The 26,006-nt window shown below is 46.3% G+C and overlaps 1 protein-coding gene across 1 annotated transcript; it reads right to left on the bottom strand.

The window, feature by feature from the left end:
* Positions 1–1,109: 1,109 nt before the first annotated feature.
* LOC144146596 (endothelin-converting enzyme 2-like) lies at positions 1,110–24,836 on the bottom strand. The gene is made up of 10 exons (XM_077678535.1): positions 24,759–24,836; positions 23,456–23,636; positions 19,923–20,116; positions 13,946–14,132; positions 11,564–11,756; positions 7,857–8,036; positions 6,728–6,973; positions 5,872–6,222; positions 4,658–4,950; positions 1,110–1,510 (listed from the first exon to the last, which is right to left on the bottom strand). Exons 1-10 carry the CDS (start codon positions 24,834–24,836, stop codon positions 1,110–1,112), a joined length of 2,304 nt encoding a protein of 767 aa, XP_077534661.1.
* Positions 24,837–26,006: the final 1,170 nt, after the last annotated feature.

The raw sequence follows: 26,006 nt of genomic DNA, 5'->3' as shown, positions 1-26,006 counted from the left end.
ATTATTAACAGCAGGACAAATGTTTTTGCATGTCTGTTGTCTGGGTAACGATTCGATAGCGCCCGCTGGGTCAATTCACCTGCGAATGGATGTCGTGGTATCCTCAACGCTTATTACTGTGAGCCATGTGCGGCGGCTACAAACCCACATCTCTTACCCATCATGCATTTCATTCGACAAGCCTCCACAGGCACTTACTTGCTTTATGGTGGGCACTCTAGGCTCTTAGAGCGCTTGGAAGCACGCAAGTTATTGAGAAAAAGCGACTTGCAACACTAACGCGCTTGAGCCAGCAAGAAAACGCCATGCGGAGTTATAACTGTGCAACAGAAACACCGTACAGACTCTCTCTCACGGGATTGAATTTTAATAACATATGATAAATTTAGAGAATCCATGATAGGTGTCGGCAGAAATTTTCCTAACTTACAGAGGAGGGCATAAACAGTGGGAGGGACAGGCAATAAGAGTCCTTCACTTAGCAAATCTGTACGTCACAAAATCAATTGATTACCAGCCGGCCTTATGGCTCCCTCTTTACAACGTTTATCCCAAGTCTTAGGGGAGGGAAAGGTAAGTACAGCCGACATACGCAATAAAACTGATAATCTGGTACAAACCTAACGTATTTCAAGAAAAACAGCATTAGTTAAACACATTGTTACATCTCCTCTGCACCGGCCTTCCAAGTAATGTCATGAATTGCGCAATTAGAGAAGAAAGGTGAGAGCTAAAATTCTTTACGCGAATATCCAGAAACTTATTTACTGCACAAACAAGAATTCTTCATGGCCCTGCTTTGCCTACTGTTTACCGATTGCTCGGTCTTAATGTTCTGCGTTCGTATTCTCACAGTAGTTAATTGCAGGGCCCGATTGGCGACAGAACGACCAGGTCTCTAGGGGGATACGGGCTTTCGAGACTTCACAAGTCGCATGCGTCGACTTAAATGCAAACGCCACCCATTTTTTATGCCCGAGAACAATACTTGCACAGCCATTCGCTTTTTAGCTTACTATTTAGGATTGTGGGTGAAAATGCTATTCAAAACTTTCTGATCTTTTTAATAACATAGGAAAGTGCCCAATAGAGGCCTACGCAAGACTGTGTCAGAACATGTTCATGCCAAACGGAGTCGGTGGCAATGAGGAGGCCACGCCTGCTCGACGAAGAGTTCGGTGTGGGGGTTCGGGGTAAGGAGACCGCATCGAGGACTTCGTTCCTGCTGATGCACCGGTGTCGCGTTGTCCCTCGCCCTCGAAGAAGCCGCATCTCTTCGCCGGGTTCATGGCCGAGGCGACGGGGCACGTAAAAGCGGCCGCGAACGCGCGGCTGCTCTTCAGCGGCGCAGTGCACGCAAGCCGCTGGCGCTCAGACGGGTCGCCGCTGCAGAAGGCCTGGCAGAAGGACACGAAGAAGGCCTGGTCCTCGGTCAGGCCCAAGAAGGCGCGCCGGCTCCGAGACCTTCCCCGGTTGCCTATATCGCGGGTCGCGTTGAACGACGCGTAGGCTGCGGGGGATGGAAGGAGAGGGAAGTATTGGTTTGTTATCGGCCTGCCAATGATTACTAGGGCACCTGCTTGTCGCGTCAGCGTCACAAAGTTACTTCTACTCCAAACACATATTGGCAAATTCATTGGACCTTTTCTACTTATCAGTTCTGCAGCATGGGCGGGCGGGACTCTTGAAAGTCATGCCTAAACTATTGGAATTGAAATGCAGAATAAATCGTGGTTTGCCTATGACCTAGTAAATGGGGTCCATTCCTATGTTATACCAGAAACGTAAACTCCTTTCAACAACACGTTTGGAAATTTTCTGTACTACGTGCTGCAAGCCACAGAGCCAAAGACATCCGCTTACTTGGAGGAAGCAGTGCAACGAATAAGCGAGGCTGCTCTCAGTCCTCTTCCAGCTTTTTACGCTAGCATCCTCGGCCTCCAGCCTGCAAGACTACGCCCATTTTTGTTCATTCGCAACACAGGCTCGCGCAACTCCCAAGAAGGCTAATGACCAACCCTTCATCTAGGTATACGCCTGGTTAGGCCGGGCACCCGCGTGGCGGTGTACGCAATACCACCACAGTTCCTTTAGCACATTACAACATGACCCAGTCACATAACTACACTCGTCTAGTAATCATTCAGAAGTGGAGAAGCTTCTCCTATTATGAGAGAGCGCGAGTAGCGCGAAGGTGCTTCCTGAGTAGATCGGGAGTCTGCAAATCCTCACGGTGTTACTATTTCTCCAGAAAGTTGAAGGAGTATTTCTTCCGCAGGCAAACAAGCACGTACCCTATAATAGAGTGTGTGCATGAGTGAGAGCTTCGAAAATAAAAGAGTGGGCACGTAAGTGTGATTTGTTCAAACATTCTCCCAAATTGGAGGTAAGGCAAATATGCCGAAGATGTTCCAATGTCAATGGTCTTTCGGGTTAAGAGATAAATAAGATTTTTGTAATTTACACGATTGGGATGTGGTCTGTGTGGTTCCAAGCGCGTTTCATTTTATGGCTTCCGTGCATGTAGCTGCCAATTTGGCCATATGTATCCTGAATAAATTGGAGGGTTTACTGTTCAATTTTATTTTCTAGTTCCGCGGGGTTACATAATAGTTTGTGGTTTTGCGTAGTTTTCCTCAATCATGTCTGGATTCTTTTTATGCTTCCCGCACTTGTTATTTGCGGCATTCAATGCTTTCTGAAGGGGTCTCGGTGTCTATTTCTTTGGCTGCGGCCCATCCGTCTCCAACCGGCTGCGGTGTTCATGCGAAGTACAGCATGTTGGATGGGTTATGCTGAACCAACGCTTCTCTCTGAATCCCCCCAAAAACCCTCAGCCGGCGCCTGAAGTACAGCCAACTATACCTCGCGCTGAAGTCCTTGGAAAACAATACGCGTGAAGCCCACAAACTCGACCCTCGCCTAGCCCTGCCACATCCGCGCACACGTTCTCACAATTAGGAGTACGTAATAAACCATGAATAATGAGGATTTGAGATTTATTTTCCACGCATACAATAACTTGCAGCACACTGGAAGAATCGTGCGAAGCTTATCGCCACTTCCAAATCACCCTCCCCATTAGGCTGGCACCTTCCTGCCGACAAAACCTAAACACCTCGATAATGCGGTTTCATCCAAACAAGTCCAGCCAGAATGCATCCGTCTCAACATCTGCCAATTTATTTGTGTAGCCACCATCCACAGAAACTTAAACCCTCATAACAAATCCCGCCGCAAAGCACGGGACGACGCTTTTACCAAGAAGTAAGCAGCTAAACACATCATACGACACAATTGCTGCACCCGTTATCCTTACAAGACTTCCCACGTGGTGCCGGTGATCGACCACCAGGCCACAGAACTCACCGTTGCCACGACATAAATAAGCTCCACCAACGACGCTAAATAAATAACCATCGCTCTCGCAGTCACTCCCTAATGGATGCATCACAATACTCGCGGGTTCGCAAGGGGCCTATCACGTGTACCTGCTCGGCTGTCTATTTTTGCTGGGCCACTGATTTTCAATAACACCTCACAGCTGCTCGACATCTATATAGTCGGACAACAGAAAACGAGTCCCTCCATAGAAGTGAGGCGACAGACGCTGGTTCTGGAACACACATCCTCCCTGCAATTCCAAAGACAGACAAGACCCGTAGAAGACACCCAGCCGCCTCCACACTTACACGGACACCCTCTTCGAATAGACACAAGAGTCAACAGTTCCCGCTACCACACCCTCACTCTCTCTAAACATAGATGGTGCACTCCGCCGATTACAGCCCTACTATGAACACCAAGCTATCATTCTCCAATATCTGTATCCCACACAATACTACCGCACCTGCAACGTCTGCCCCCGTCCTGGAGCCCTGTAACATCTGGTATGGAAATGGCAACAAGTCCACCCCTCACTTCCGATCTCCTACCTACGTACGAGCAGAGTTTAGGCAGGTGAAAGAGTGCGAACCTGTAGACCAGCCGCATGCCGATAGAGAGGGCTCGAGCAGCTAGGTACGGCAACGGTAGCCCGGACTATAGGACGCCCCCACCAGAATGGTGCGGTGCCTCCACCAATACAGATGAGCGTGTGAATACAGACGCTTATTGTTTTACATCAAGCGATTTGCGATAACTCGTGCACTTGCTGACCTGTAGCTAATACTATTGAACAATGGATTCGTGTAGCATCGAATAAAGTTTGAGCCATGTTCTAAATGCACAGCAGCCCTGCTGTGAGCACATGTTTTTCGCGGTTGTAGTCGCGATTGATCGTTTATATCGCGCAAGGGTCGACGGTATGAATTCAGAGCGCATGTCTAATCTCCAGCTCATAAGGCAAAACGAATAATTTTAGCGTCGCTGAAAACGACAATTAGAAGCACATTGTGATTGTTTAAACACTTTATGAGCGAAATGTATACACTGCAGCAGAGATATATCTGCATATTCACTTTTTCAAGTTTTCAAGCGTATTCCTGTAAACACGATGTAGTGCCGGAAACTATATATTACCGCAAACATTATATCACTATTTGAACGCTATTGAAGCAGCCTTTTGTCAGGCGTTCAGTAAAAATATTTCTCCAGCTTCATTTTTCACTTCTTCGTTATACCTCACCACGTCCACAATTTTATTGTTATCTCTTACCTATCTCAATGGCAGCAACACCCGCGAAGCCCTCGAAGCCTTCGTCGTCGTCGCCAGCAGGGCAAGTGGTCCTGCGTTCGTATTCCTGGTAGGACGACTTGTCCCACCAGAGTCCAGTGGCTAAACCACGTCCATCGATGAGCACGCCCCTCGGGTCAAAGGCACGTGCCAGGGTGGCGGCGTAGTGGGCGCCTAACCCTCCGATGTTCACAGCGAGGCCTCCGCCGTCCACGTACAGCGGGCTGGTGAGTGCTTGCAATGACACGGCAAGTTCGTTCGTGTAGTAGTAGTACCTGCACCATGTAGCAAAGCAGGGTAAATAAAGGCACTATAGAAAGTTCAAATAAGCCATACTTCCCCCTTCCCGCAAAAGATGTTTCCTGCACGTTTGTTGAGATCTGTAGCACAAAGTGACCACTTCGCCGGAGCTGGGTGGACTAGTCGCCATTGTTTAGGAACAGAGGGGACGGGCAGATGCTAATGCAGGGTTAAGACGTGTAGGAGGAGCGAAAGATGTGGCTAATTACCTCCCCATCTCTGTGCTTTCACCGGCAATTTTTGTAGTGAAAAGGATATATACGGAGCCGGAACACTCAAGTAGCGAGTACATATGGCATCTCCTTAAAACCTACTTTTTGTCGGGGCACACATCTGAAAGTGCGTGGCGGCATTCTACACTTTTTCAGCGCACGCTCCAGAAGGAAAGCCAATTTTAGTCAACGTCCTTATGTTAGGCCAAAAATTAGTGGCGAGTCATGTAGCCCGGGCCCGGCCCGCCAGAGGGCCTTGGTTTCTCGGGCCATTGAGTCGGACCGGTCAAGAGGCATCCTGGACTAGGGACGCTTTTCCACCACCCTTTTCCCTTCCCCTTTTGCTCCAATAAACGTTTACTACTACTACTACTATGTATTTCCCGTGTACCGCCCCCCATATGCTGCCCCCTCTTGCTCATGTTACTCCTGGAGTCCACCATAAATAGATAATGACATTAGTGCATTCACGGTGGAATATAAAAGTAAATGAGGGATAAGAAAGGGAACGCCAAAAACAGCGATGTTGAAAACGAGCTGCTTGTAACAATGGCATATTAGCAACAACCGCAACTGACTATGCACAGTCCACGTTGCTGTGACGCTGTTACGAGGAGTGCCGCAGTTGTACTTGTAAAAAACTGGTGTACAGGCCGGGGCCTGTTAACAAGACTGCCCACTCACCTGAAAAGTGCTCGCTGTGATTGCATGTCCTCTGAGTAGAAGGCGGCTTCAAAGTTCCTGTTTCGCAGAAGCGCCCGGCGAACAATCAGTGCGTCCAACCAGGAACGGAAGACTTCCTCGGTGGGCTCCGGGAAGGGCTGAAGAATGGCACTTGTCTCGGATGCGTTCAGGAATGCATCGGCTGGCCAGAGTGACGTGTTCATGCGACGCAGCTTGTCGATGGCAGCGTCGCGGCTCTCGCCGTCAATCCAGGGCGTTTTGAGGAATAGGTTCACGGCAGTCTGCGTAATGCCCATCAGGATGTCGTCCGCCGCAGCGCGCGTCGCCAAAGGGTACTTGGTGTCGATGTAGCTGGGCACACGTGAATATATGGTACACAACTTGAAAACAGCACATCCCTTGAAAACATGGCTGTTTAATGTGAGCGCTTTTGTTACGAAAGCTATTCACATCGTGTCTCCAGCGGCCTCTCTATTGATGTGAAGGCGGAGTGTTGTTGAGAATAACGCTGGCTGTTAAATTTGCAGCTTTCCGGACGACTCAACTTACTTTATAGTGAAGGACACAGAGTGCCGTCATACATAGGCGACCTTCGTTTTATTCAATTAAGGGGGTTTCACGGGCACCAATATATCTCCCAACCACTTGGCTGTACCTGTACGCGCTGATTGTATGACCACGCTAAGCACCTCGACAATAAGGCAGCGTCATGCTTTTGAGGTACCCTTTTGGTCCAGTCGCACTGGAGATTAAAGCTAGACCTGGAGTTGCCGAAGATGCGACCAAAATTGTTTTACTTTCTCCATCATTCAAGCAACCTTCCGCAGACAGCAGTAAAACAAGGCAGCGTGCGCACCTCGAAAGCAGGGTCAGTCCGAAGGCCCTGTTGGAGGCCCAGAGGCAATCAGCGTGCCTTGGTTCGGCCATGTGCGCGGTGACGGGGCGTCCTGGTAGGCTCGAGTCAGCCATCCAACCCAACAGCTGTACCAGAGTCCAGGCAAGCTGCTGGAGAATGGATTCGACGGAAAGCGACCGAAGAAGCCCGTCTACAGCCTGCAGAAGCTTCACGTTGGTGACCAGCAGACGGTCCGTCTCGCCTACCCTGTGTTGGAACGGTACCATACGAGCCAAGGTGATTTATGCCATCGCTACATCACTTGACGTAGAAAGGTAGTGAAAAAGCAGGAAGCCCCAAACTATGAGAAAAAAATGATTTTAATCTGAAAAAAACATAAATGAAGCATATGTTTGACACAGTTGTTAAACTTATAACTACCTTTAAAACGACGAAAAAATATTACGATAACCGGGAAGCCATTACGCAGTGTTGCACAATGAACTGCTGCGTTGATCAGTAGCGTTACCACATAATTTTACCGCTATCTTGTAAGGTATTTCTCCCGTCCAAAATAATTTAGAAATGTTTTGAGTCACGTTTTTTGGATTCCAAATTGTTTCCAAACAAGCCCCGTGGCCTCAAAAAACGCCACAAATCTATAAAAACATCAACCCTTGCTTAACACAACACCTGGAATTAGTTTCGCTGCTCCTAAACACAAACTTTAAATGCAAGAATAAGGGCACATTTTACGGTAGAAAGAACGCGAAAAAATTTCACCATTTTCGGAAAGATCAAAACGCATATTGCGGAGGTCCGGCTAGTGGGAAGCTTGCCTTGAAGCGAGACACTAGTGACAGCTACGCGAAAATCCGCTTCAGGGTCAAGCAAATATGAGTAATATCCTCTCGACGTAAGAAAGTACCATAGGTGCGGGTGAATGGTCGTTGAGGAGTGTCGGCTTACAGTTAGCATTTAATTTTGAATAGATCTCATACAGGATTAGGTGCGATAGATCTTTTTTTCTTAAGCACTATACCCTTGCCCCTCGCTTACTGCCTACACAGCAGATGTCCCGCATGATGCATTAATACCTAGTGTGACACTAGGCGCCAATGTAGTGATGCTTGTGTGCTTGGCTGCCTACCTATGCCTCTTTTTGAGGTGCCGGTTAAGCAGCGATAGCCAGTGCGATGATGCCAGGTTCGGTGTAGCAAGCTTCTGAATCTGCTTCAGGGGGAACGCCAGCTCGCTTCCGCCAGAACTCGTGGTGTCGGACAGGGCGGCCGTTATGGTGGACTCGTCGCGACGGTGAGCCTCAAGGTCTCTGCGAGTGAACGCAAAGTAGTGTTTCATCGTATGGAAATTCTTTTCTCTCTTTGAGCGAAAACTTTCGCTTTGCAGTCACCGAATGCACGCTAAGTGCAAAGTGGTTGGTTTGACAACCGAAAAGGCCCTGTGGCCTGATAAACAGTTACTGCGGGAATAAACGTGGCGCTACCAGGTGGACGCAGAGAATTATCTAAGAATCACTTCTATGTCAACGTAGATATTCAGTTGCAGCGTTTCCTGGCAACAAAAAGTGGAACGTGACGGAAAGCAACTTTCGATGTGATGTCACACTATATAAAGTTCAGAATAAGCGTTGCGAAATGTCATATAGGGGAAGCAAGTCAAATTCGCTTTCACCTTCTAGACGCAGCGAACGATGTTAAAGGCAGGTTTCCTCGCATTAAAAAGTTTGGCACTTCAGCCTCAGAATGTGTCATAGCTCTCACTATTGGACCCCCTATAGGGCAGTGAGAGATAAGGCAATGTGTTGAGCCTTCATCGTAACTTGGAAACGCATTACGCCTTTTTTCTAATTACTAAACAAAACAATAATAGGAATTGCTTAGTCATAAATGAGTCGCTCAACCTTCCGAAAAAGCAGGATATTTCCCAATGTATCCGCCGTTAAAAATCCAGTCTTGAAGGAAAAATTGAAAAATGGTAATAGTTATAAGTTTTGTCACATGTTTATTGCCAAATACAGTTCACGATAATGAATTTTATCCAGTTGTTATAGTGGGTAATAAATGCTGAAGAATGCAGTTGCTTTAAAAGGACCCAAAAAAACAATGAAATCTCTTGAATACCTTCCTTAACACGGCTACAGTTAATGCCCCAATACCAAAACTTACCCAGAATGGTACAATCTTGACGGATCGCACTCACAATTCTGAAGCCTTTTGCGATTATTTTTTGTCCGTTATTTTTCGTCCTTGAATGCACAACTTGATTTGCGCCGTGCTAGCAAATCATTCTTTTTATTGCTAGTTACAGCAGAATAAGTGCTCTCTACTCTTGGGACGCTGAAAAACACTATCCCAGGTCTAGATAATACTTCTATTCGCCAGTTGAAGCTATTTTCTGAGTTAGTCGTAAATACACTCAGTCATATAATAAATCTTCTCTTTAAGTCTGGCAATTTTCCATCTTTTCTGAAGACATAAAGGGGTAACCGATTTTGAAAAAAGGTGATCGGTTAATCATATCCAATTACCGCCCAATTTTCAGTCTTTCTTGTCAAAGCAAACTAATCGAACAGATATTTGCCAAACGTCTGAACAGCTATCTGAATGAATTTAATCTACTGAACCCATGTCAAATCGGTGTCCGGTCTGGTTGTTCTACCAACCTAGCATTGATTTCACTAACGAATTTCATTAAAAATATATTGACCTTGGAAATTTTACACCACTCATAGACCACCACTCATATTTGTGCAAATCTATTTACTTAACAGACAATACTCTGTATATGTGGCTAGCCCTTTTTCTGAAACTAGAACATTTAACCAAGGATTGCCCCAGGGGTCAATTTTAGGTCCTTTACTGTTTCTTTTGTATATAATGACCTTTCGGGTTGTGTTAATTCATACCATTGCGTCTTGTAGGCAGTTGATACAACCATTTCTACAGCTGATAAACCATCAATTTTTCCCACGTCATACTTGAACGCAGTACTAATTAACGTTGTAAAGTGAGGCCGCGACAAATATGTAGTGATTAACCCTGAGAAAACTAAATTCGTGTCTGTAGGCCTTATCAGAAACCCATCGCTTTTTTTTCCCGGTAATATACCTTACATCTTATTTAATCACAAGTTGCGACGATGTTACATTCCATGGTATTCACCTCGACCCTCACCTTACATTTTGTTTTCATTTTTTAAATCTCAAGCAGAAAACGGCTTTCCGCATACCTGCTTTAATAAGGCTCGCCACTTTTTTACAGATACCGCTTTATTACCTTTGTATTTTGCTTTCCTTCACAGCCATTTTCATTACGGCATTGTCTCATGGGGCAACACATACTCTTGTCACGTTATATCTGTACACGTATTCAAAACCTATGTATTCACATTCTAACATTTAGTTCATGTCTATCATATGCCTTAGGGCTACAGCGTCAGAATAACATACTATCAATCAAAACACTATTTCACTATCAATTAGAAATGTTTTTTTACAAATTGCTGCATTCCAACCTTTCATTTAACCTTATCGATGTTACTATTTTGCGCGGCGAAAGCACCGCTAGGTTTTCAAGAAATAACAACTTCTTACTACTGACTGTTCACATTAATTATGGGAAGAAAAGCACTTGTTTTGCAGCTGCCGCATTTTAGAATAATTTACCACTGGCTATTAAATTATCCCCGTCCCTAATTTGCTTTAAAAAAACCTCAGAGAATTTCTTGTGCTGTAATAAATACCATCTTTTTTTTCTGATCTATTGCGGATTTTTCTGGTGTTCTCGTGTACCTTTGTTTCCTATTTTGTTATTCACTAATTGATTAAACTTCTTCTTTTATTAGGTCCGGCTGCCTTTTTGTGTTTGTTTATACGATAGGCTAATATGCCTTGTCCTATTACACTGCGTACTTATCCGATGGGCTCTTGTACCGAATAGCTTGTTTCATGCAGTCATCGTATGTATTGAAAATCGACGGTCCCCTTTCAGCTTCTTGACTCTATGAACCTCGTCGGTATACCAATACGTTGGTATTGCTTTTATGAAATAAATTTTCACTTTCAAAATAAAAATAAAAAGGCGAAAGTGCAGCGTACGAGACAAGAGAGCACGCGAAACCCCTGACACTATCGGACTAGGTACTCTGCAATCCTGTTTTCCCAAATTTAAAGAGATCAGAAGTGGTACAACAATTTAGAATGTATTGGTGCACCAAATTTTCTCCGAAAATTTTAACGTTCTTCTACTTAGAAGCCTTCAATGCTTACTTGGAAGTAATAGCCTGAACACACAATTGGGTGAGTTTTAATACTTCCAAACTTAGTCATGAAAAGCGACAAAGGCTGTTTGAATGGACACGTACTATGCACAGAGTGTTTCCTGAAAGTTGACCTTTATTGCAAATCTGATGGTATGCCTCTTTATATTTACTGGATGATTCGCTTCAGCCGCTTGTTCCCGCTGAATCGGACGCAATGACTGCCTAGCTGGGGCCATGCAATGCAACATTGAGTGACCAAATGCCAGTAAAACAGCTGTTAGATGCTCGTCTGTTCACGTGGTACCACAGCGGCCAGGATCCGAGAGAGCACCGCAGCGACGGCTCTCCGCAGCCGATCATGCGACGTTACGCAACACTTGCCAGACGTGCTCCGGCGGTTGAAGGTTGTTGCTACGCCATTAGTGACCTTGTGAGGCATATCATAGTAAAGCTTTCGCTCTAAAACACGAAACGGTGTATTTGTGCGGCTCTTCCCTGAACGCCTGAATTACCTGAAGCCAAAACCGGTTATTCACGGCCTCAGCTACGCGAGAGAAGCGGGCCCTTGGAACTTGCCTGTCGCTCATGGGAACGAAGTTGGTCGTCCGCATTGCGTCATAGAATTTACGGAGGCGCGCATTGTAGACGCCCTTGAGAACGAGGGCGTCAAGGGCCTTCTTCCACGATGCGGATACGATGCCGGGCCCGATCCGGATCATACGCTTGCTGTGTCCCGGCACCGGCACCAGGCGTATAGAAAACCACAGGCCTGCAATTGGTATAGACGACATTCTAGTGACCGTAAGTGGTGCCCTCACTTAGCGTAAGGGTCCCCTCACTTAGCGTAAATGCTAACAAAAACCAGGTAATAGAAAACATTCTGAAAGAGTCTGGCGCCATCCGCAGAAATTCATGCCAGGGGTTTTCCGCCGTTGATAACAACCTGGCTGCATTGTCCTCAAGGCTGTTTATCATGATCATTATTATACCATCAGCACTATTGCCATCTGATTGCGTCCGCTGCTGGACGAAGCGCTTCGCAAAAGATATCCAGCCACGTGTACCATGTGCTGGCTCAGTCCACGTTTTGCGCCTGAAATGTTCGTAGTTCAACCCTCCATGGAGTCATTGGCAGACTCCTATAGCGTTTATCGTCTATTGGCAGCCACCCCTATAAATCGAGGGTCCCCCTTTTCTCCCTCATGCACAAGGTATTTCCTCGCCATGATCATTTCTTCCGTTCAATTTGAACAAAAATGTCTTGTTCACAATTATTTTCCCTTTGTCCACTCAGCTGTTTTCGTATTTCTAAGTGTCACTTCTGTGATTCTTCTTTAGATAGCTCGTTGGGGCCGATCTAAGTTGCCTTTGAAATCGCTTTGTTCGACCCTAAGTTTGGGGCCTATGCGTCCAAACTGCTGGTTACATAAAAAAGCCAAAGAGTCAGTTAACAGAATCACAGCTTTCACAGCGAGCGACTTAGCGAGGATATCAGCATGCACAGAGTACGTTACACATGCGGATAAGCTGCTTGCATGGAATGAGTGCAAGCAGTCGGCCTCCGCAGGTAGCTGCTCGTCTAGAATGTTTTCGTCGCTCACGGTTGACGAAAATTGTGCATTTACGTTCTGCTTTGAAAGCGGTGGTCAAGATCTGCAGGAGGTAACAAGATTTGCATGGCTTCCGAAAAAAAAAAAACTGCCCCCATGTGGAAACAACAACGATGTGGAAACGCGAAGCTTTTGAAAAATCAAGCTCAAAACAAAGGAAGAAATTCAAAACCGAGTGGACTTGCTTTATGCATGGTGGTAACACCACTCCTGCCTTAAGGGAATGGTAAGCCGCAATGGGTGCGATACGACACTCTTCTCTTCTGGGATGGTTCTTTAGGCGTTGCACATTATTCTGGGAAGCTTTGCATCCCCGCATCGTTTTTTTTTTTGGGGGGGGGGGGGGAGTGGGGGGGAGATGAGTAGTTGATTTGATCTTATTAGATTTGCACGTCCATGAACCCCTTTCGAAATTCAAACTACTTCGACCGTTCTGTGATTGAACAATCGGATAGACGTCGGCTTCCGACCACAAAAACCGCTTTAACCTTTTATCACTTCACTCATGATCATCATCATCGCCAGAGAAGTTTGACATTTCTGCATTGCGTTTTGGGTGGAACAGAAACATCAGTGAGGGGCTGAAAGATTCGCTTAAAACAAGGCTGGAGGCGCTACCAAGCCATGTGTTGTTTCCAAGCGTAATTTGGGAGGAAAGCCTTGTAAGGTATCAGGCGACTACTCACTGAAGGTTATTTTTGTTTTAGTTTTGAGCCCAGTGTGGTGGAAGACCCACAGTACGATTCATTTGGACGTTCAGTCACCGTTATACCGTTGCCCGTAGCAAGTTATAATCCCCAGGCTGTTATCAAACGTTTCGTCGAAGTTGGCCACCTGGCTAATACAGTAGCGGGGAACGGGCCTCTTTCGCGCGATCACGAACTCCAACTTTATTCTTTTAACTCCGACGTGCACTTCCGTTGTTTTACTATTTGCAAAAATTACATTGATAAATAATTTCATTGGAGAAACCTTACCTGACCAGAGGAGTAATTCAATCCACTACCCCGTAGATTTCATTAAACTAATGCCCAAATTTATTATTCTCAGTTACTCCCCACGATTCATCGGCTATTACAAGTTGCGCCAAGGCTGAAAGAGTTTGTCTGAGGGTCCATCGTAACATCTGGCTCCTAATCAGTAACTACGACAGTAATTGTACAGTGGCTGCCACGAATGTCAAAACTTCCCGTAGCATTTACGTATTACGTTGGCTGCCATCGCCATCACTGCCAGCGTATGATCTAAAATACGTAGTAAGTTGGAAGCACTGCACTACACCACCCAAAGCAAGGAAACACTGGCATGCAAATATTAGGGAAGCGCAACGGGCGTTTCGTTTGCTTACCCAGGTTCCAGTTGATGTCGAGGTCCAGGAGGACGTCTAGGGGCTGGGCGGGAGAGGTGGCGTGCTCAGGCCAAGAAAGCGATCTGTTGGCCAGGAATTCACGCAGGAGCGCAACCTCGCTGTTCTGGCTGTACAAACAGACGCGGTATGACCGCTCCGCCTTGTTGCGCTGTATGGGCTGGGGGTCCTGGGAAGAGGACATGAAGGATTACCTTTTCCTCTCATTGATGTCAACATAATTATAATTAGTTTTCCGATTTGGTAATGACGCAGGAAACTGGCTTTTGCGAAACAAGCATATTCCCCTCAACCTCTTTCGACGTCCCGCGCACCGCATCCCACAATGCAAGTCTGCGCGTGATTCCGCATTTCAGGGAACGCTGGCATAGTGCTATACTAAATACTAAAACTAATCCAGCTGCAGCGCCCGAAGTCATTAAATGTGAACAAGGAACACCGTATTTGCACTCTTCTAACGCGTACTTTTTTGCGCTAAAAGTCGCCTTCAAATTTGGGTTCGCAAAACAAGTCGGTTTCAAAGCCTACCGCAGAACTGCTATGGAAACAATTATCCAAATGAATTGATTGATTGTAGGGTTTAACGCGCCGACACAACGTAGGCGATTAGGCGTGCCGAAGTGGAGGGCTCCGGCTTAAGTTCGACAACCTGGTGATCTTTAAGGTGGGCCGAAATCTCGAAGGGCGTTTTTGAGTTTCGCATCCACCAAAAAAAAAAAAAAAAACAAGAAGCGGCCACCGCGGCCGGGAATCAAAACCACGACGTCGTGCTGAGCTGCACACCACCCTAGCCACTGAGCCACCGCGGCGGATATCCAACTGAATCCAATTCGAAAGAGTCTGTCATCATCACGTGAGTAACGTTTGGTGCACACATTCCTCAATTGGCATACCTTTTCCAGCTGTTCCGCTGATTAATTTTTAAGTTGTTTTGTAGACTATTTTCTTCTAGATTTTTATGAGCAAATTATCTTGAGCGTTGCAATTGGCGCTTTACAATCCTGGAAATAGGGTATAATGTCTAGAAAACAAGGAGCAGGCCCGAAACCGCCAGCTACTCCATGTTTGTCTTTTGTACTTTTTACTTGTGTGCAAATTACTTCATAACGATCTTGAATCACATGTGGTATTTTGCGCCTGACACAAGAACAACGACATTCACATTTTGGAAGCACGGCTGAGTTCGCAGCGCCTCTTCAGTTACAACTTAGTGCTTCGCTGCTTGAAAGAAGCACACACAGCGCGCAAAAGAACGGGGCGAAAGACGGAAGGATGTACAACACAAGTGCTTGTGTTGTACATCCCTCCGTCTTTGGTCCCGCTGTTTTCCGCGCTGTGTGTTTCTTTCAAGATGATTTACCAACTCGCCCAACTTTCGGTGTTGCTTCACTGCCACAGATTTGTCGTGAGGTTTACTTTCTTCGCCGGGAGAGAGAATTCAATTTCTTGTCCTTCTTTTGACGTTATCTCACTGACGTCCACACATTTACACCTAGTGAAATTACAGTTTTACTCACAGTTTGTCGGGAGGAACCGATAAATCGGTTATACACCTCAGATCCACTCAGCAATGCTCAGAATCGCGGACGCAGCGACCAGTTCGCTATCCCCACCCAATTTTCGCTTTAGGAGAGGCAGCGAAGAAGCCGCGAAGCGAATCGATTCATCACCGCTAGCGACTCACATTGTTTTACTAAAGTAGCTGAATTACGGTTGGGGTCGCGATGCCTGTCAAATACCAAACACTTAACTAGATTTCTGAGAATAATTCCAAGGGGTTTCCAGCACCTCAAAACATTTTGCTGGTTTTACTCGCTCCTTTTTAGGCAACATAGCCAACAAGACAGGAAGCCTGAAGCCGTTAGGTGAGAGTGAGTGGCAGAGCGAGAGAAAGAGCCCGCAAAAGAACACGTCAACGGACGCAGCGGGAGGCACCCTGAGCAGCGATGACCCTGCCTACCAGCGATGGCTCGCAAAGAGAGCCACAGCGGCGTCGGAGGCCACTGTGGTCCTGAAATCGGGATAGTCACTTCATTCCCTCCCCAATTTTTTTCCCTTTCAATCAAGATACATCAATCAACCAATCAATCAATGGGCGATATCGCAAGTAATACAACAAGCAAACGTGCGATCAACGTTATTAAGCAAAGCTTTCTCCGTCGCGCTGAAAGCACATGTGCGTTCAAAAATGCACTGCAGGAGAGCCAACTTTTTCCGATGATGATGTTGATCGTGGATGAAGTGAAAGAAAAAGAACAATCCCGTGTTCGAAACCGAACCTCGGTCCCTGCATTATGAAGACGACATCTATCTGATTGCGCCAACCCGACACGGCAACGCAGTTTGGATTGATCACACGCACCTCCTTGTAATGACGAGGATTTGTTGAACGCGAAGCTTTCATCGCGTGAAGTCAAATAGCGAAGGGTTAAGGTCAAAGCCACAGTGATCAAACGTCCAACCTGCCTGCATGTAAAAGTTAAAGCTGAATAAGTCCACACCCTCTGGGAGTCAAATTCTAAACTCAGGCGACAACCAGGGATTTCCCTACGAGGAAGTTTCGCATTCTACCATCATCGTGGTTATGCAGATGGATGCATGATTTTTGTTTCCTTTCTACGCCTCGCCTGAGTAGGTCCCCCCTTTTTGAAAACTTAGCGGCGAGACCAATAATGTAAAGGAAACCGCTTTTTGTACGCTGAGCCCCCTGGAAAGGTCCATCATAAGCTAGGCATTGCTAATTTTCCGATCCGGGTGGGGATTTACTGACCCTCTCTTAATCGTAATGCGAACTATAACGCTGTGCAACATTGAATTCGCGAAAGAACCTCGGAATTACACCTACCGTACAGAGCAACATACTTGGTCTATTCCTATTTGTCAACGTCAAGGGTATCTCCGTAACGTTTCTCTTGATAATAGAGCTCCAGTCAACGCACGTCTGTAGTACATCGCTGCCATTACTCCCTTCTCTTTATAGTCGCATACACTTAAAGTCCATCGCCATGGTATACTGTCACAGTATAATGTCTTTGACATTGTCGATTTTCTCGAGATGTTTGTATCTCGCTCACACAATAGGTGTGTAATGTGGTTTGCAAGGAAAACAGTCTGGGAACATGTGAACCCGATCCGTGGACCCGGTGCACATGTACGTGAGGACAGGGGCAAATTAAAGACTGAAAGTTTGTTCTCTCGCTCTTTCCCATCATTCCACAGAGAATTGCCGATATCGGTAATAGCGGTACAAACGAATTCGCCCACCTTCGCATTTGAGTTGCCAAGACTGGGGGAACACAGGAGCTGGTGGTCTTCAGTAGCTTAACTTGGCTTTCCTTAGCTATGCCCATTTCAGAAATGAGGGTGGTTAGAAAGTAAAGCTAACCTCATGCAAACTGACTTAATTTGAATTCCCCAAACCACCCCCTTAAAGTCCTAAAGTCCAAAACCCAAACTGCCAAATTTGGAATCTAAAGTGCACATCAACTGAGCCGAAATCCAAATCCATGCTTTAAACCAAAAGCGCCCAATATCGCATTCGGCGCGCATCGCATTCGTCGCGCTCAGCACCCCGAATGCGATGACAGTGTAATTGGATATACGCCGGTTGCATGACGCGCGGGCCAAGAATCGATCCGACCATGGGAAACTTTTTTTGGGGGGGTGCGCACTCCCAACATCTGATCGTGGGCTCCGAGCCTCGTCGCCACTTTCGCTCACGCTTTTGGCCTAGCATGTTTTCCCTGTCCACTTTGCCGAACGAATTTTTCTGTTAAGAGTCGGCACGAGCAGAGCTCAAGCTTAAACTGCTCCGATATACAAATAGGGCGGTTGCAGAATCTGCATTCCATTAAATCCGCAGAAAATGTCAAAAGCACAAAGGTGTCACCGCGCCTTTTATGCAATTACCCGCATATGTTGGAATATGGACAGCTTGTGGATGGCAAAAGGAGATCGCTGGATCTTGTTCAACGCTTTTTCTAAAAAGAATATCAAGGTAGGTTCATGTAAAGACCAAATAAGTCAACCTACAACTTTTTGTTGGGCGTGTAATTCCAAAACAACCAATTACCAAGCAAAACAACTGCACCCTTAAAACACATGTCTACGTTCTGCAGTGTCGACATCAATTAAATTGTGTGCGCTGTCTGTATGTATGTACGTATGGACGCACGTATCTACGTACGTATGTACGTATGTACGTACGTATGCATGTATGTATGTATATATGTATGTATGTAAGTACGTACGTATGTATGTACAGTGGAACCCCGATAATACGACTTTCAAGGGAGCGTGATAAAGCGTCCTTTGACCAAAATGTACCGCCGGGGGCGGGTAACTGCCGGCCTAGCAGACGGTCTCGCGCGACAGGTGGGCTAGGAACATATTTAAACTACTATATTTGTCGCGTTCTCGCGGTATTTGAGAACTTTAAGCTGGAATACCAAGTTTTAAAATAAAGAAACGCCTATGTTGTGCCCCCTCTTCTCCACGGCGTCGCAGTTCCCGCCAGCCAAGCGCCGCGCACTCCGCGACACCCGTGCAGCCACCTTACCCATGCTGTCCGGCGCTATATATTTACAGACGCCCCTCACCCCCCCCCCCCCCCCCCTACTCGCGCGCGCCTGGCGTGAGCGAGAGAATTGAGAGAGGAAAAAGCGAACGTGAAACTGACAAGGCTAAGCAAAACAAACGATATTACAAGGCGGAGACGAAAACAAAAACACGCCACTCCCGCACGGGGTGGAGATACCCTTTGAACGGGCCCGTGCCGTTGCTATTGGGTCAAAGTGCTCAACACATAGGTGTTTTCGTTCCCCACAAGATCCAGCAACGCGAAATTGATAACATGATTCAAACTTCGCGAGTGTATCGCGGCGAAAATTATAGCGCGCTCTGGCTACAGTGATTTGCTGCGGCGGCTAGCGAGTGACCCAAAACAGAGCTGCCAACCTAACGTGTGACCACCCTTGCGGCGGACGCGCGTGAATTGAGGCTCAAAGAAAGGAGCGTAGTGACACTGCGGCTTTGAAAGACGATTGTAAGCAGAAAGGAGAGATATAGGGCGATAGAGTGTCTTGAAAGGAAGAATTTCTATAGAGTAGGCGCAGAAGCGGGTGTTTGGTCATCACCGTTGGGTAGCGTCGCATGTTTTCGCATTCGTCGGCCGCAAGATGGGAGCTTCAAATTCACGGCCCGCCTGCCACCTGAACTTCGACTTGTCGCGGTTGGTGCGTCGGCGCGCTGCTGCTGCATGGGGCCGTCGAAGGCTAGCTCCTGCTCACGCGTACACGCTTGCTTGCTTGCGTGTGTTCACCAAGATGTCTGGCCCGCATGCGGACCTTTGCATATCAAGCAGTGTCAAACGGGGGTTCAGAATAAAGAAAGGTCGGGGCGAGGCGGAGAAGCGGAGTAAAATGTGGGAAAAGCGCCGGTTTAACCGCTCCAGGGTAAACGTATCAAGGGGACTGCGTGCACCCGAGCGTCGTATCATAGGGGTTTTTAATGCATTGTTTCAATCTTAATTTTCCCGGGACCACGGTGTTCTGTAGTAAGAAGCAGGTTGTCGTAAGTCCGCGGGGCGTATCAGTGGGGTTCCACTGTACGCATGTATGTACGTATGTACGTACATATGTATGTACGTATACATGTGAGTATGCACCTATGTAAGCATGTACGTATGTATATATTTACGTATGTATGTATGTACGTATGTACATATGTAGGTATTTACGTATGCATGTATTATGTATGTATGTATGTATGGATGGATGGATGGATGGATGGATGGATGGATGTATCTATGTATGTACGTGTGTATGTATCTATGCATGTACGCTTGTATGTATGTATGTAGGAACGTATGTATGTATGTACGTATGTGTGTATGTATCGTTCGCGCCTACTTGAAAACTACATCTACGTTACTAAACCATAGCCAGAAAAAGGAGCGTACCGGTACCAAAATCCTTCCTTGCGGAAGCGTCCGGTTCTGGTTGTGCGCCGCGCCCAAGTACCGGATGGCATCCAGTTGGGCAACGGCCAGCAGGTCCCGGAAAGCCGTCTGCGCCACAGCCACCCGCGGTTGCCACGACCCGCACGCAAACCGGTAGAAGTCCTCGCACGGGGTGCTGTTCCGGTTCAGAGAATCTGTGCGTCGGAGCGCCAAGATGACATGGTAGCGTTACTTTCCAAAAGCTTGCCACAGAAGAGAGCACATGGAAGTTCTGGTTCGGCGTAGTTGAAGCCCATATATTCCTGGGTGTTATTACTCTGTTAAATTTGCACTAATTGTTACAAGACGATAAAAAGAATCATTATGCTTCTTCGGAGTACGGATGCGTCTCGCCGAACGCCAAGAAATGGAAATTTATTTTCTCGCAGAAATTCTAATAACCAAAATGACTGAATTAAGTCACTGTTTCAGTTCAGCCGTTCGTAATATGCCACTGGATCGAGATAACAAGTACAGGTAGCCACCCTTATTTAAAAACCCAATATGCAGGGAACGCGCAGAAGACAAGCTTTTCAATAGTCGTGGTCATATGCATTAATGTTTTTGCGCAAATGTTTTGTCGTGGTGCCCCAGAAGCGCACGAGTTATGGTAAAACAATGTATATTAGGGAAAATCTTTCAGACGCGTGCATGACACAGCAGCCGCACATCGCTATTTCAAAAAGTTGGCTTGTTTTGTTGAAGAATCACCATTGATGACTTCGTAAGAATGTCTTAAAGCCACGAAAGTGAACTACCATTGTTTGATAGATGTGCGGAATTATATTGATCTAATATCTGAGTATAACAAAAACTAAATATTTTAACATACCCCCAATAGTTACTAGTTTCTGTGCCACTAAAATAAAGCAAAGTGCACCGTTTCACATCTCACAGTAAGCCAGCCACTTCGGCAAACACTGGTCTACACTCGCCGCGGTGATTCCATACCTATGGCTCTGGGCTGATGATCCCGTATACATGGTTTTGGTTCAAGCAAGGGTGGCCGTTTTCATGATAAGACGGATAAGAAGAACGCCCGTGTGCCGAGATTAAAGCGCACGTTACTGATCACCAGGTGGTCAAAATTAATCCCGAGCCGTCCACTACGGCGCGCCTCAGAGCCAAGTGCAGTTTCGGTGATTCAAACTTTAACACTTCGCATTTTCGAAATGTACAGAAGAAAGTTTGCATTCACCGGTGTGATCATGAAAGCAGAAGCAGTGGGATACAATACCAAGTACAGCATTACACACACCGCACACCCTATACACATGCACGTATGCAGGCACACATCTATGTTCGTAGAAGTATTTGGTTTCTGATATTGATATAGATCTCATGTCTATCAATAAAGCGCCTATTTGTGTTCCCTCCTTCGGTTCTATGTACCTCCGGCTAAGCGTTCGTTTCGACCATGTCGAAATAAAGCAATTCGATACATGTACAACCCGTGGTACCGAGGTTCGAGTCCGGCCACGGGAAGGGCTTTTTTCTTTTGACTTCACACACGATCATTCATCATCATCGTCAGAGAATATTTACTTTCCTCTAAGGCGTATAGGCGTGTAACGGCATCAGTAAGGACACTAAAGCTTCGCTTTAAAATTCGGGAATCGAAGAAAGAAAACACGAATAGAAAATGGCGAAAGCGGGCCGACCCTGCACTACGTCTTGTAGCTGCGGAATAATACATAATTGGTGAAGCAAGCACGCTTCATCACTTAAAAATGTAAATTCATTGATTGATTGGTTATTAAATTTAACGCGCCGAAGCTACCTAGGCTACGAGGCACGCCATAGTGGAGGGCTACGGATTAATTGTGACTAGCTGTGGATCTTTAACGCACGCCGAAATCGCGACACACTCTCGTTTTTTGAGTTTCGCCTTCATCAGAAAAGCAGCCGTCACTGCCGGGAATCGAACCCGGGTCCTTCTGCTTAGTAGCACCACGCCTCCGCCACTCAGCCAACGCGGCGGGTACTTCAAAGTGTAAAGTTCTATCATTGGCGAAAAAAGAACAATAAAAACCCTTCAAAATTAAAACAACCCTACGTATTTCGTTACGCAATGCCTAATATGCCAGCTAACAACTCAGAACGTAGACAAGCGCCGCCTGAATGGAACGCCTTAGTAGGCAATTGTCCAAATTTTTGAACATTTTTTTCCATTTTGTGAGCTATACGTGGTTCACGCCCTCCATAAGTCCTCCCGTTCGTACACCGACACAGAGCATCAGAAGAAAGGAGGATGGTGGAGTGCATGCGCAAAGGGTGCACATCATCAGAGCTGGCGGCGCTATTTAGCTGCGGTAGAGCTGCACTTAGACATATGGTACTTAAGCCGCTGCCAGCCCGGTTGCCAGGCGAATGTCCAGGCGTGGCGCGACTCGCACATCCTTCCCCCCGGAGCACCCCTCACACGCCGTTCTCACACGTCACCACTTGTACGTGTTGTAAAGTGGTTTGTGCAACGAGTGCATGATTGAGTTGGTCATAGAAGAAGGCGTAATTGTAAACAAATTAAAAAGAAACGTCGCCACAGGTGTACAACAAAAGAGCGACCGACAGGCAATGCCGCTTGTATACACGGTGGGCCATGTGACCCCTGAGACCATTGTAACGCAAAGCACAGCTCCTACGGTGTGGGAGAAGAATGCGAGAAACGCCGTGTAGTGGATTCCTATAAATCCCGAGCAAGGTTTGCGCTCCCGGCGGAGCGTCATGTTCACGAGAGAAAGAGTTGAAATCCTCAGACATTCCTGAAGGTACACCTACAAATCACGTATTGACTTTTTTCTGTATCGGCTGCGGCGCGTCTATGCATACTTCACGGGCCATATTTGGAGCTTCCCGCTATGTTAGATCAGCTTGTACTGAAAGAGAATTAAAAAAACTCAAATATTTTGCTTGGAGTTTCTATTTATCTGATTTATATAGCTCGCGTATTCGATGAGGCCGCTATTATATTTTATGTGAAATATGCTGGAACTTCAGCTTCAAAAGAGTTTCTCTGGTATACCCAGTTTTCTTTTGCAGAAATGAGCCGCGGTGCTTCTACTTTATTTTGTGATGCCGTTCGGATTCCCTGACATTAGGGCGATTTAAAACAACATTGAGATTACGTTTAATGGCTCGCACCCTCATCTGCGCAACAATGCGCGACGTGTGGAAGGCTGCGGAATACAAAGACCGCCTTGGACGCTTTCGAGTTGAGATACCTCGGCAAACGACACTTTATGCGATTGCCTTTTCAAACATGATAAAATTATGGTAAGTTGGTTTTTTTGCGCGCAAGCTATCCGCTTAATCGATCGTGCGTTCCTACCGGTGCGTTCCTACACACTTAGACACCGCTGAGTGCATAGAAATTATTTGCACAATTGGATTGTTTATATAAGAGCGAAATTATCCCTAAAAATCCAGCGTAATAGATGGGAAGTGAGCATAAACCAAACAAAATTATTCTAGCTGGCTACATAGCCCTGCCTCACCGCTGAGTCTCCGAAAATGGTTCAGGCAGAGCTTGGAGTTGCACGTGTTCCAAGAGGACCCCCCGAAGCCGAAGACTCCGGACCCCGACGACCGGTAGTGGAGCACCGTGAGGCTGATGGTGATCACGCTCAGGGTGAGCGCCACGCCCAGAACCGAGGACAGCAGCGGAGCCAGGATCGACTGCAAAGGGTTTGGCAACGATGACGGGAAAGCTACAGATGGCAAGTTATTGGAATGCAACGCAGCTTCATCGCAAAATAACGCGAAGTAGCTCACGCGCTCTTATTAGTTATGAACAGGTGTATTTCTGCTAAGGCACTCCTTTTTTTGTTGTTTACCGTATGGCGCAGGCGGGGGTGTACTCCTGCCATCGTTTCTCAAAAATAATCTTTCAAGAGTGAATAATTTCTTTCATGCCAAACCCTTGGCTGACTGTCCACACATATTGTGTACTACACCTGCGATTGTCTACGGCCGGTCTATTGCAAACACTAAATTTATTCGCAATACTTAAACTTTTACAGATGGTGTCCCTGCGCTGTAGGACAATAGCATTGCGCGTCTTCAAAACAATGCATTTTAGGGGCTACTCCTTGCCGCAAACAAAACAAATGCGGCCAATGACGGAGATTCGATGAAATTTCCGACAGCGATGTGACATCACGCAATGCAGACATGGCTTTATTCTTTCCGTGCAGATCACATTCCTACGTACAATTGATGCTTTTTGCTGTCATTTGCTGAATGGGCTGTATCACTGACGTGAATTCGTCACTCAAGCGCATTGGAACAAGCTGGGCCACACAATCCTCTAAGCGTAAACTACAATGGCTTGTCTAGCCATGCCAATGCTACTCTCAAACGTTTGCACTTTAAGTGGTACAGGTCAGGCAGACAATGGAACCATGGGGCTACTAGCACTTGTTAGCGAAATCGCTTTCGTGTCGTTCTACCATGGTCGATTTTCTCATCTCACAGCGCACGTGTTACCTTGTTGCTTTCCTGTTTTGCACAGTCCCGGACGTGCTATAAATACAATACAAGTGTGCTCACTTTAAAACAGAAAAGTTTTGTCGGCTGGAAAACCTTAACGTTTCTACCTATACATGTGTTGGCGTAATGCCGAGAGCTGGGGCGTCAAGGGAACTTCGCCTTCTCTGTCAATATCATTCGGTCGGCAGCAGTGTAAATAGCATATGATGTGCTGTAAACAAAACACGACATCTAAAAGTGCCCGCCCTCTGCTACTACCGCGAACAAACTAACTTCAGCTGAAGAATGTCTCCTGGTATCGAAACTCACGTGGTTCTCCGCTTGGGACGTCGGGGTAGTGGTCTGAAGGTGTGGTCTCGTCGGAGTGGAGGCGGAGCGGCGTGCCATGCTGCAGTGAATGTGCGTAGGCCTCGGAGGAGTTAAACGACGGCTCGGTGGCTCGCGTGTTTCGGACGTCGATGCGCGTAAACGCCTCGAGGCACACCGACGCGAGGTGCGCGCGCCCGCCGGGTTATCGTCTTTTTCTTCTCCTAAGGAAGGGCCAACCCATAGTTCTTGCTGTGACCGTTCCACAGCGGCTCCTTCAATATGGGAAGAGGCAGGCGTATAGCGTACAGCAAGGTTTGTGCCCATTTGAGCGGCAGGTGAAGTTGTTCTTGATCAAAACCATCGATTCTTTGTAGTTCATCATTATTTATTTGTTTATTTATCCATTTATATATTGCAGTGTTTTTATTTATTTATTTATTTATTTATTTATTTATTTATTTATTTATTTATTTATTTATTTATTTATTTATTTATTTATTTATTTATTTATTTATTTATTTATTTATTTATTTATTTATTTATTTATTTATTTATTTATTTATTTATTTATTTATTTATTTATTTGACTGGTAATTTGATCGGGCACTGGGCAGTCGCCCTGGCTGGGTATGTCCTACTGTATACGCGATCATCAAGACATAGACGACCAGAGCCCATTTGTTATTCGGGTATCGGGTAGCGTCTGCTGGCTCCTTTTTGGAAACCAGCTCCACATTGTTTTTGCGGAAACCAGGGAAGTCTCTTCGTGCCTCCCGGCCCTAAACCTGTCTCGCGCCAACTGTTGCGGTATTTTTGTGAGGTGTCCGAAATGTGTACCGCTGATGAAGTTACGGATGCAGCAGGGAAAGTATTTTTGCCCATCGACTGAGTCTGTGCAGAACTGAAATATCCTACACGCTGTTGGCCATGTAAAAGGATGGGATTCGCTGCGCCCGGAGTATAAAGCGACCAAGCATCCAGCGCCCTAGGGAGACACCACAGCGCACTCATCTACAACGAAATGTATAAAACTAGTCTAGGGCAGGCGAATTTTTTTATATTGCATAGGAACATTATATCTATAGGAAAATAACCTGTTAGCGGTACAAAATGCTGGGAAATGATTACATTGCAAAAAATATTGTTGGCGTAGGATTAAGAATATCTGCCTCCACAAACCGTCTGCCGGACAGCAAGCTTGTTTTAAAGGGACACTGAAGTGAATTTGTCAAGCTCCCGTTTTTGCTT

The sequence above is a fragment of the Haemaphysalis longicornis genome, unplaced genomic scaffold (assembly GCF_048455015.1).
Source record: "Haemaphysalis longicornis isolate Haplotype H1 unplaced genomic scaffold, Haemaphysalis longicornis Haplotype H1 scaffold_7, whole genome shotgun sequence".
Lineage (NCBI taxonomy): Eukaryota > Metazoa > Arthropoda > Arachnida > Ixodida > Ixodidae > Haemaphysalis > Haemaphysalis longicornis.
This window is presented reverse-complemented; position numbering and strand designations above follow the sequence as displayed.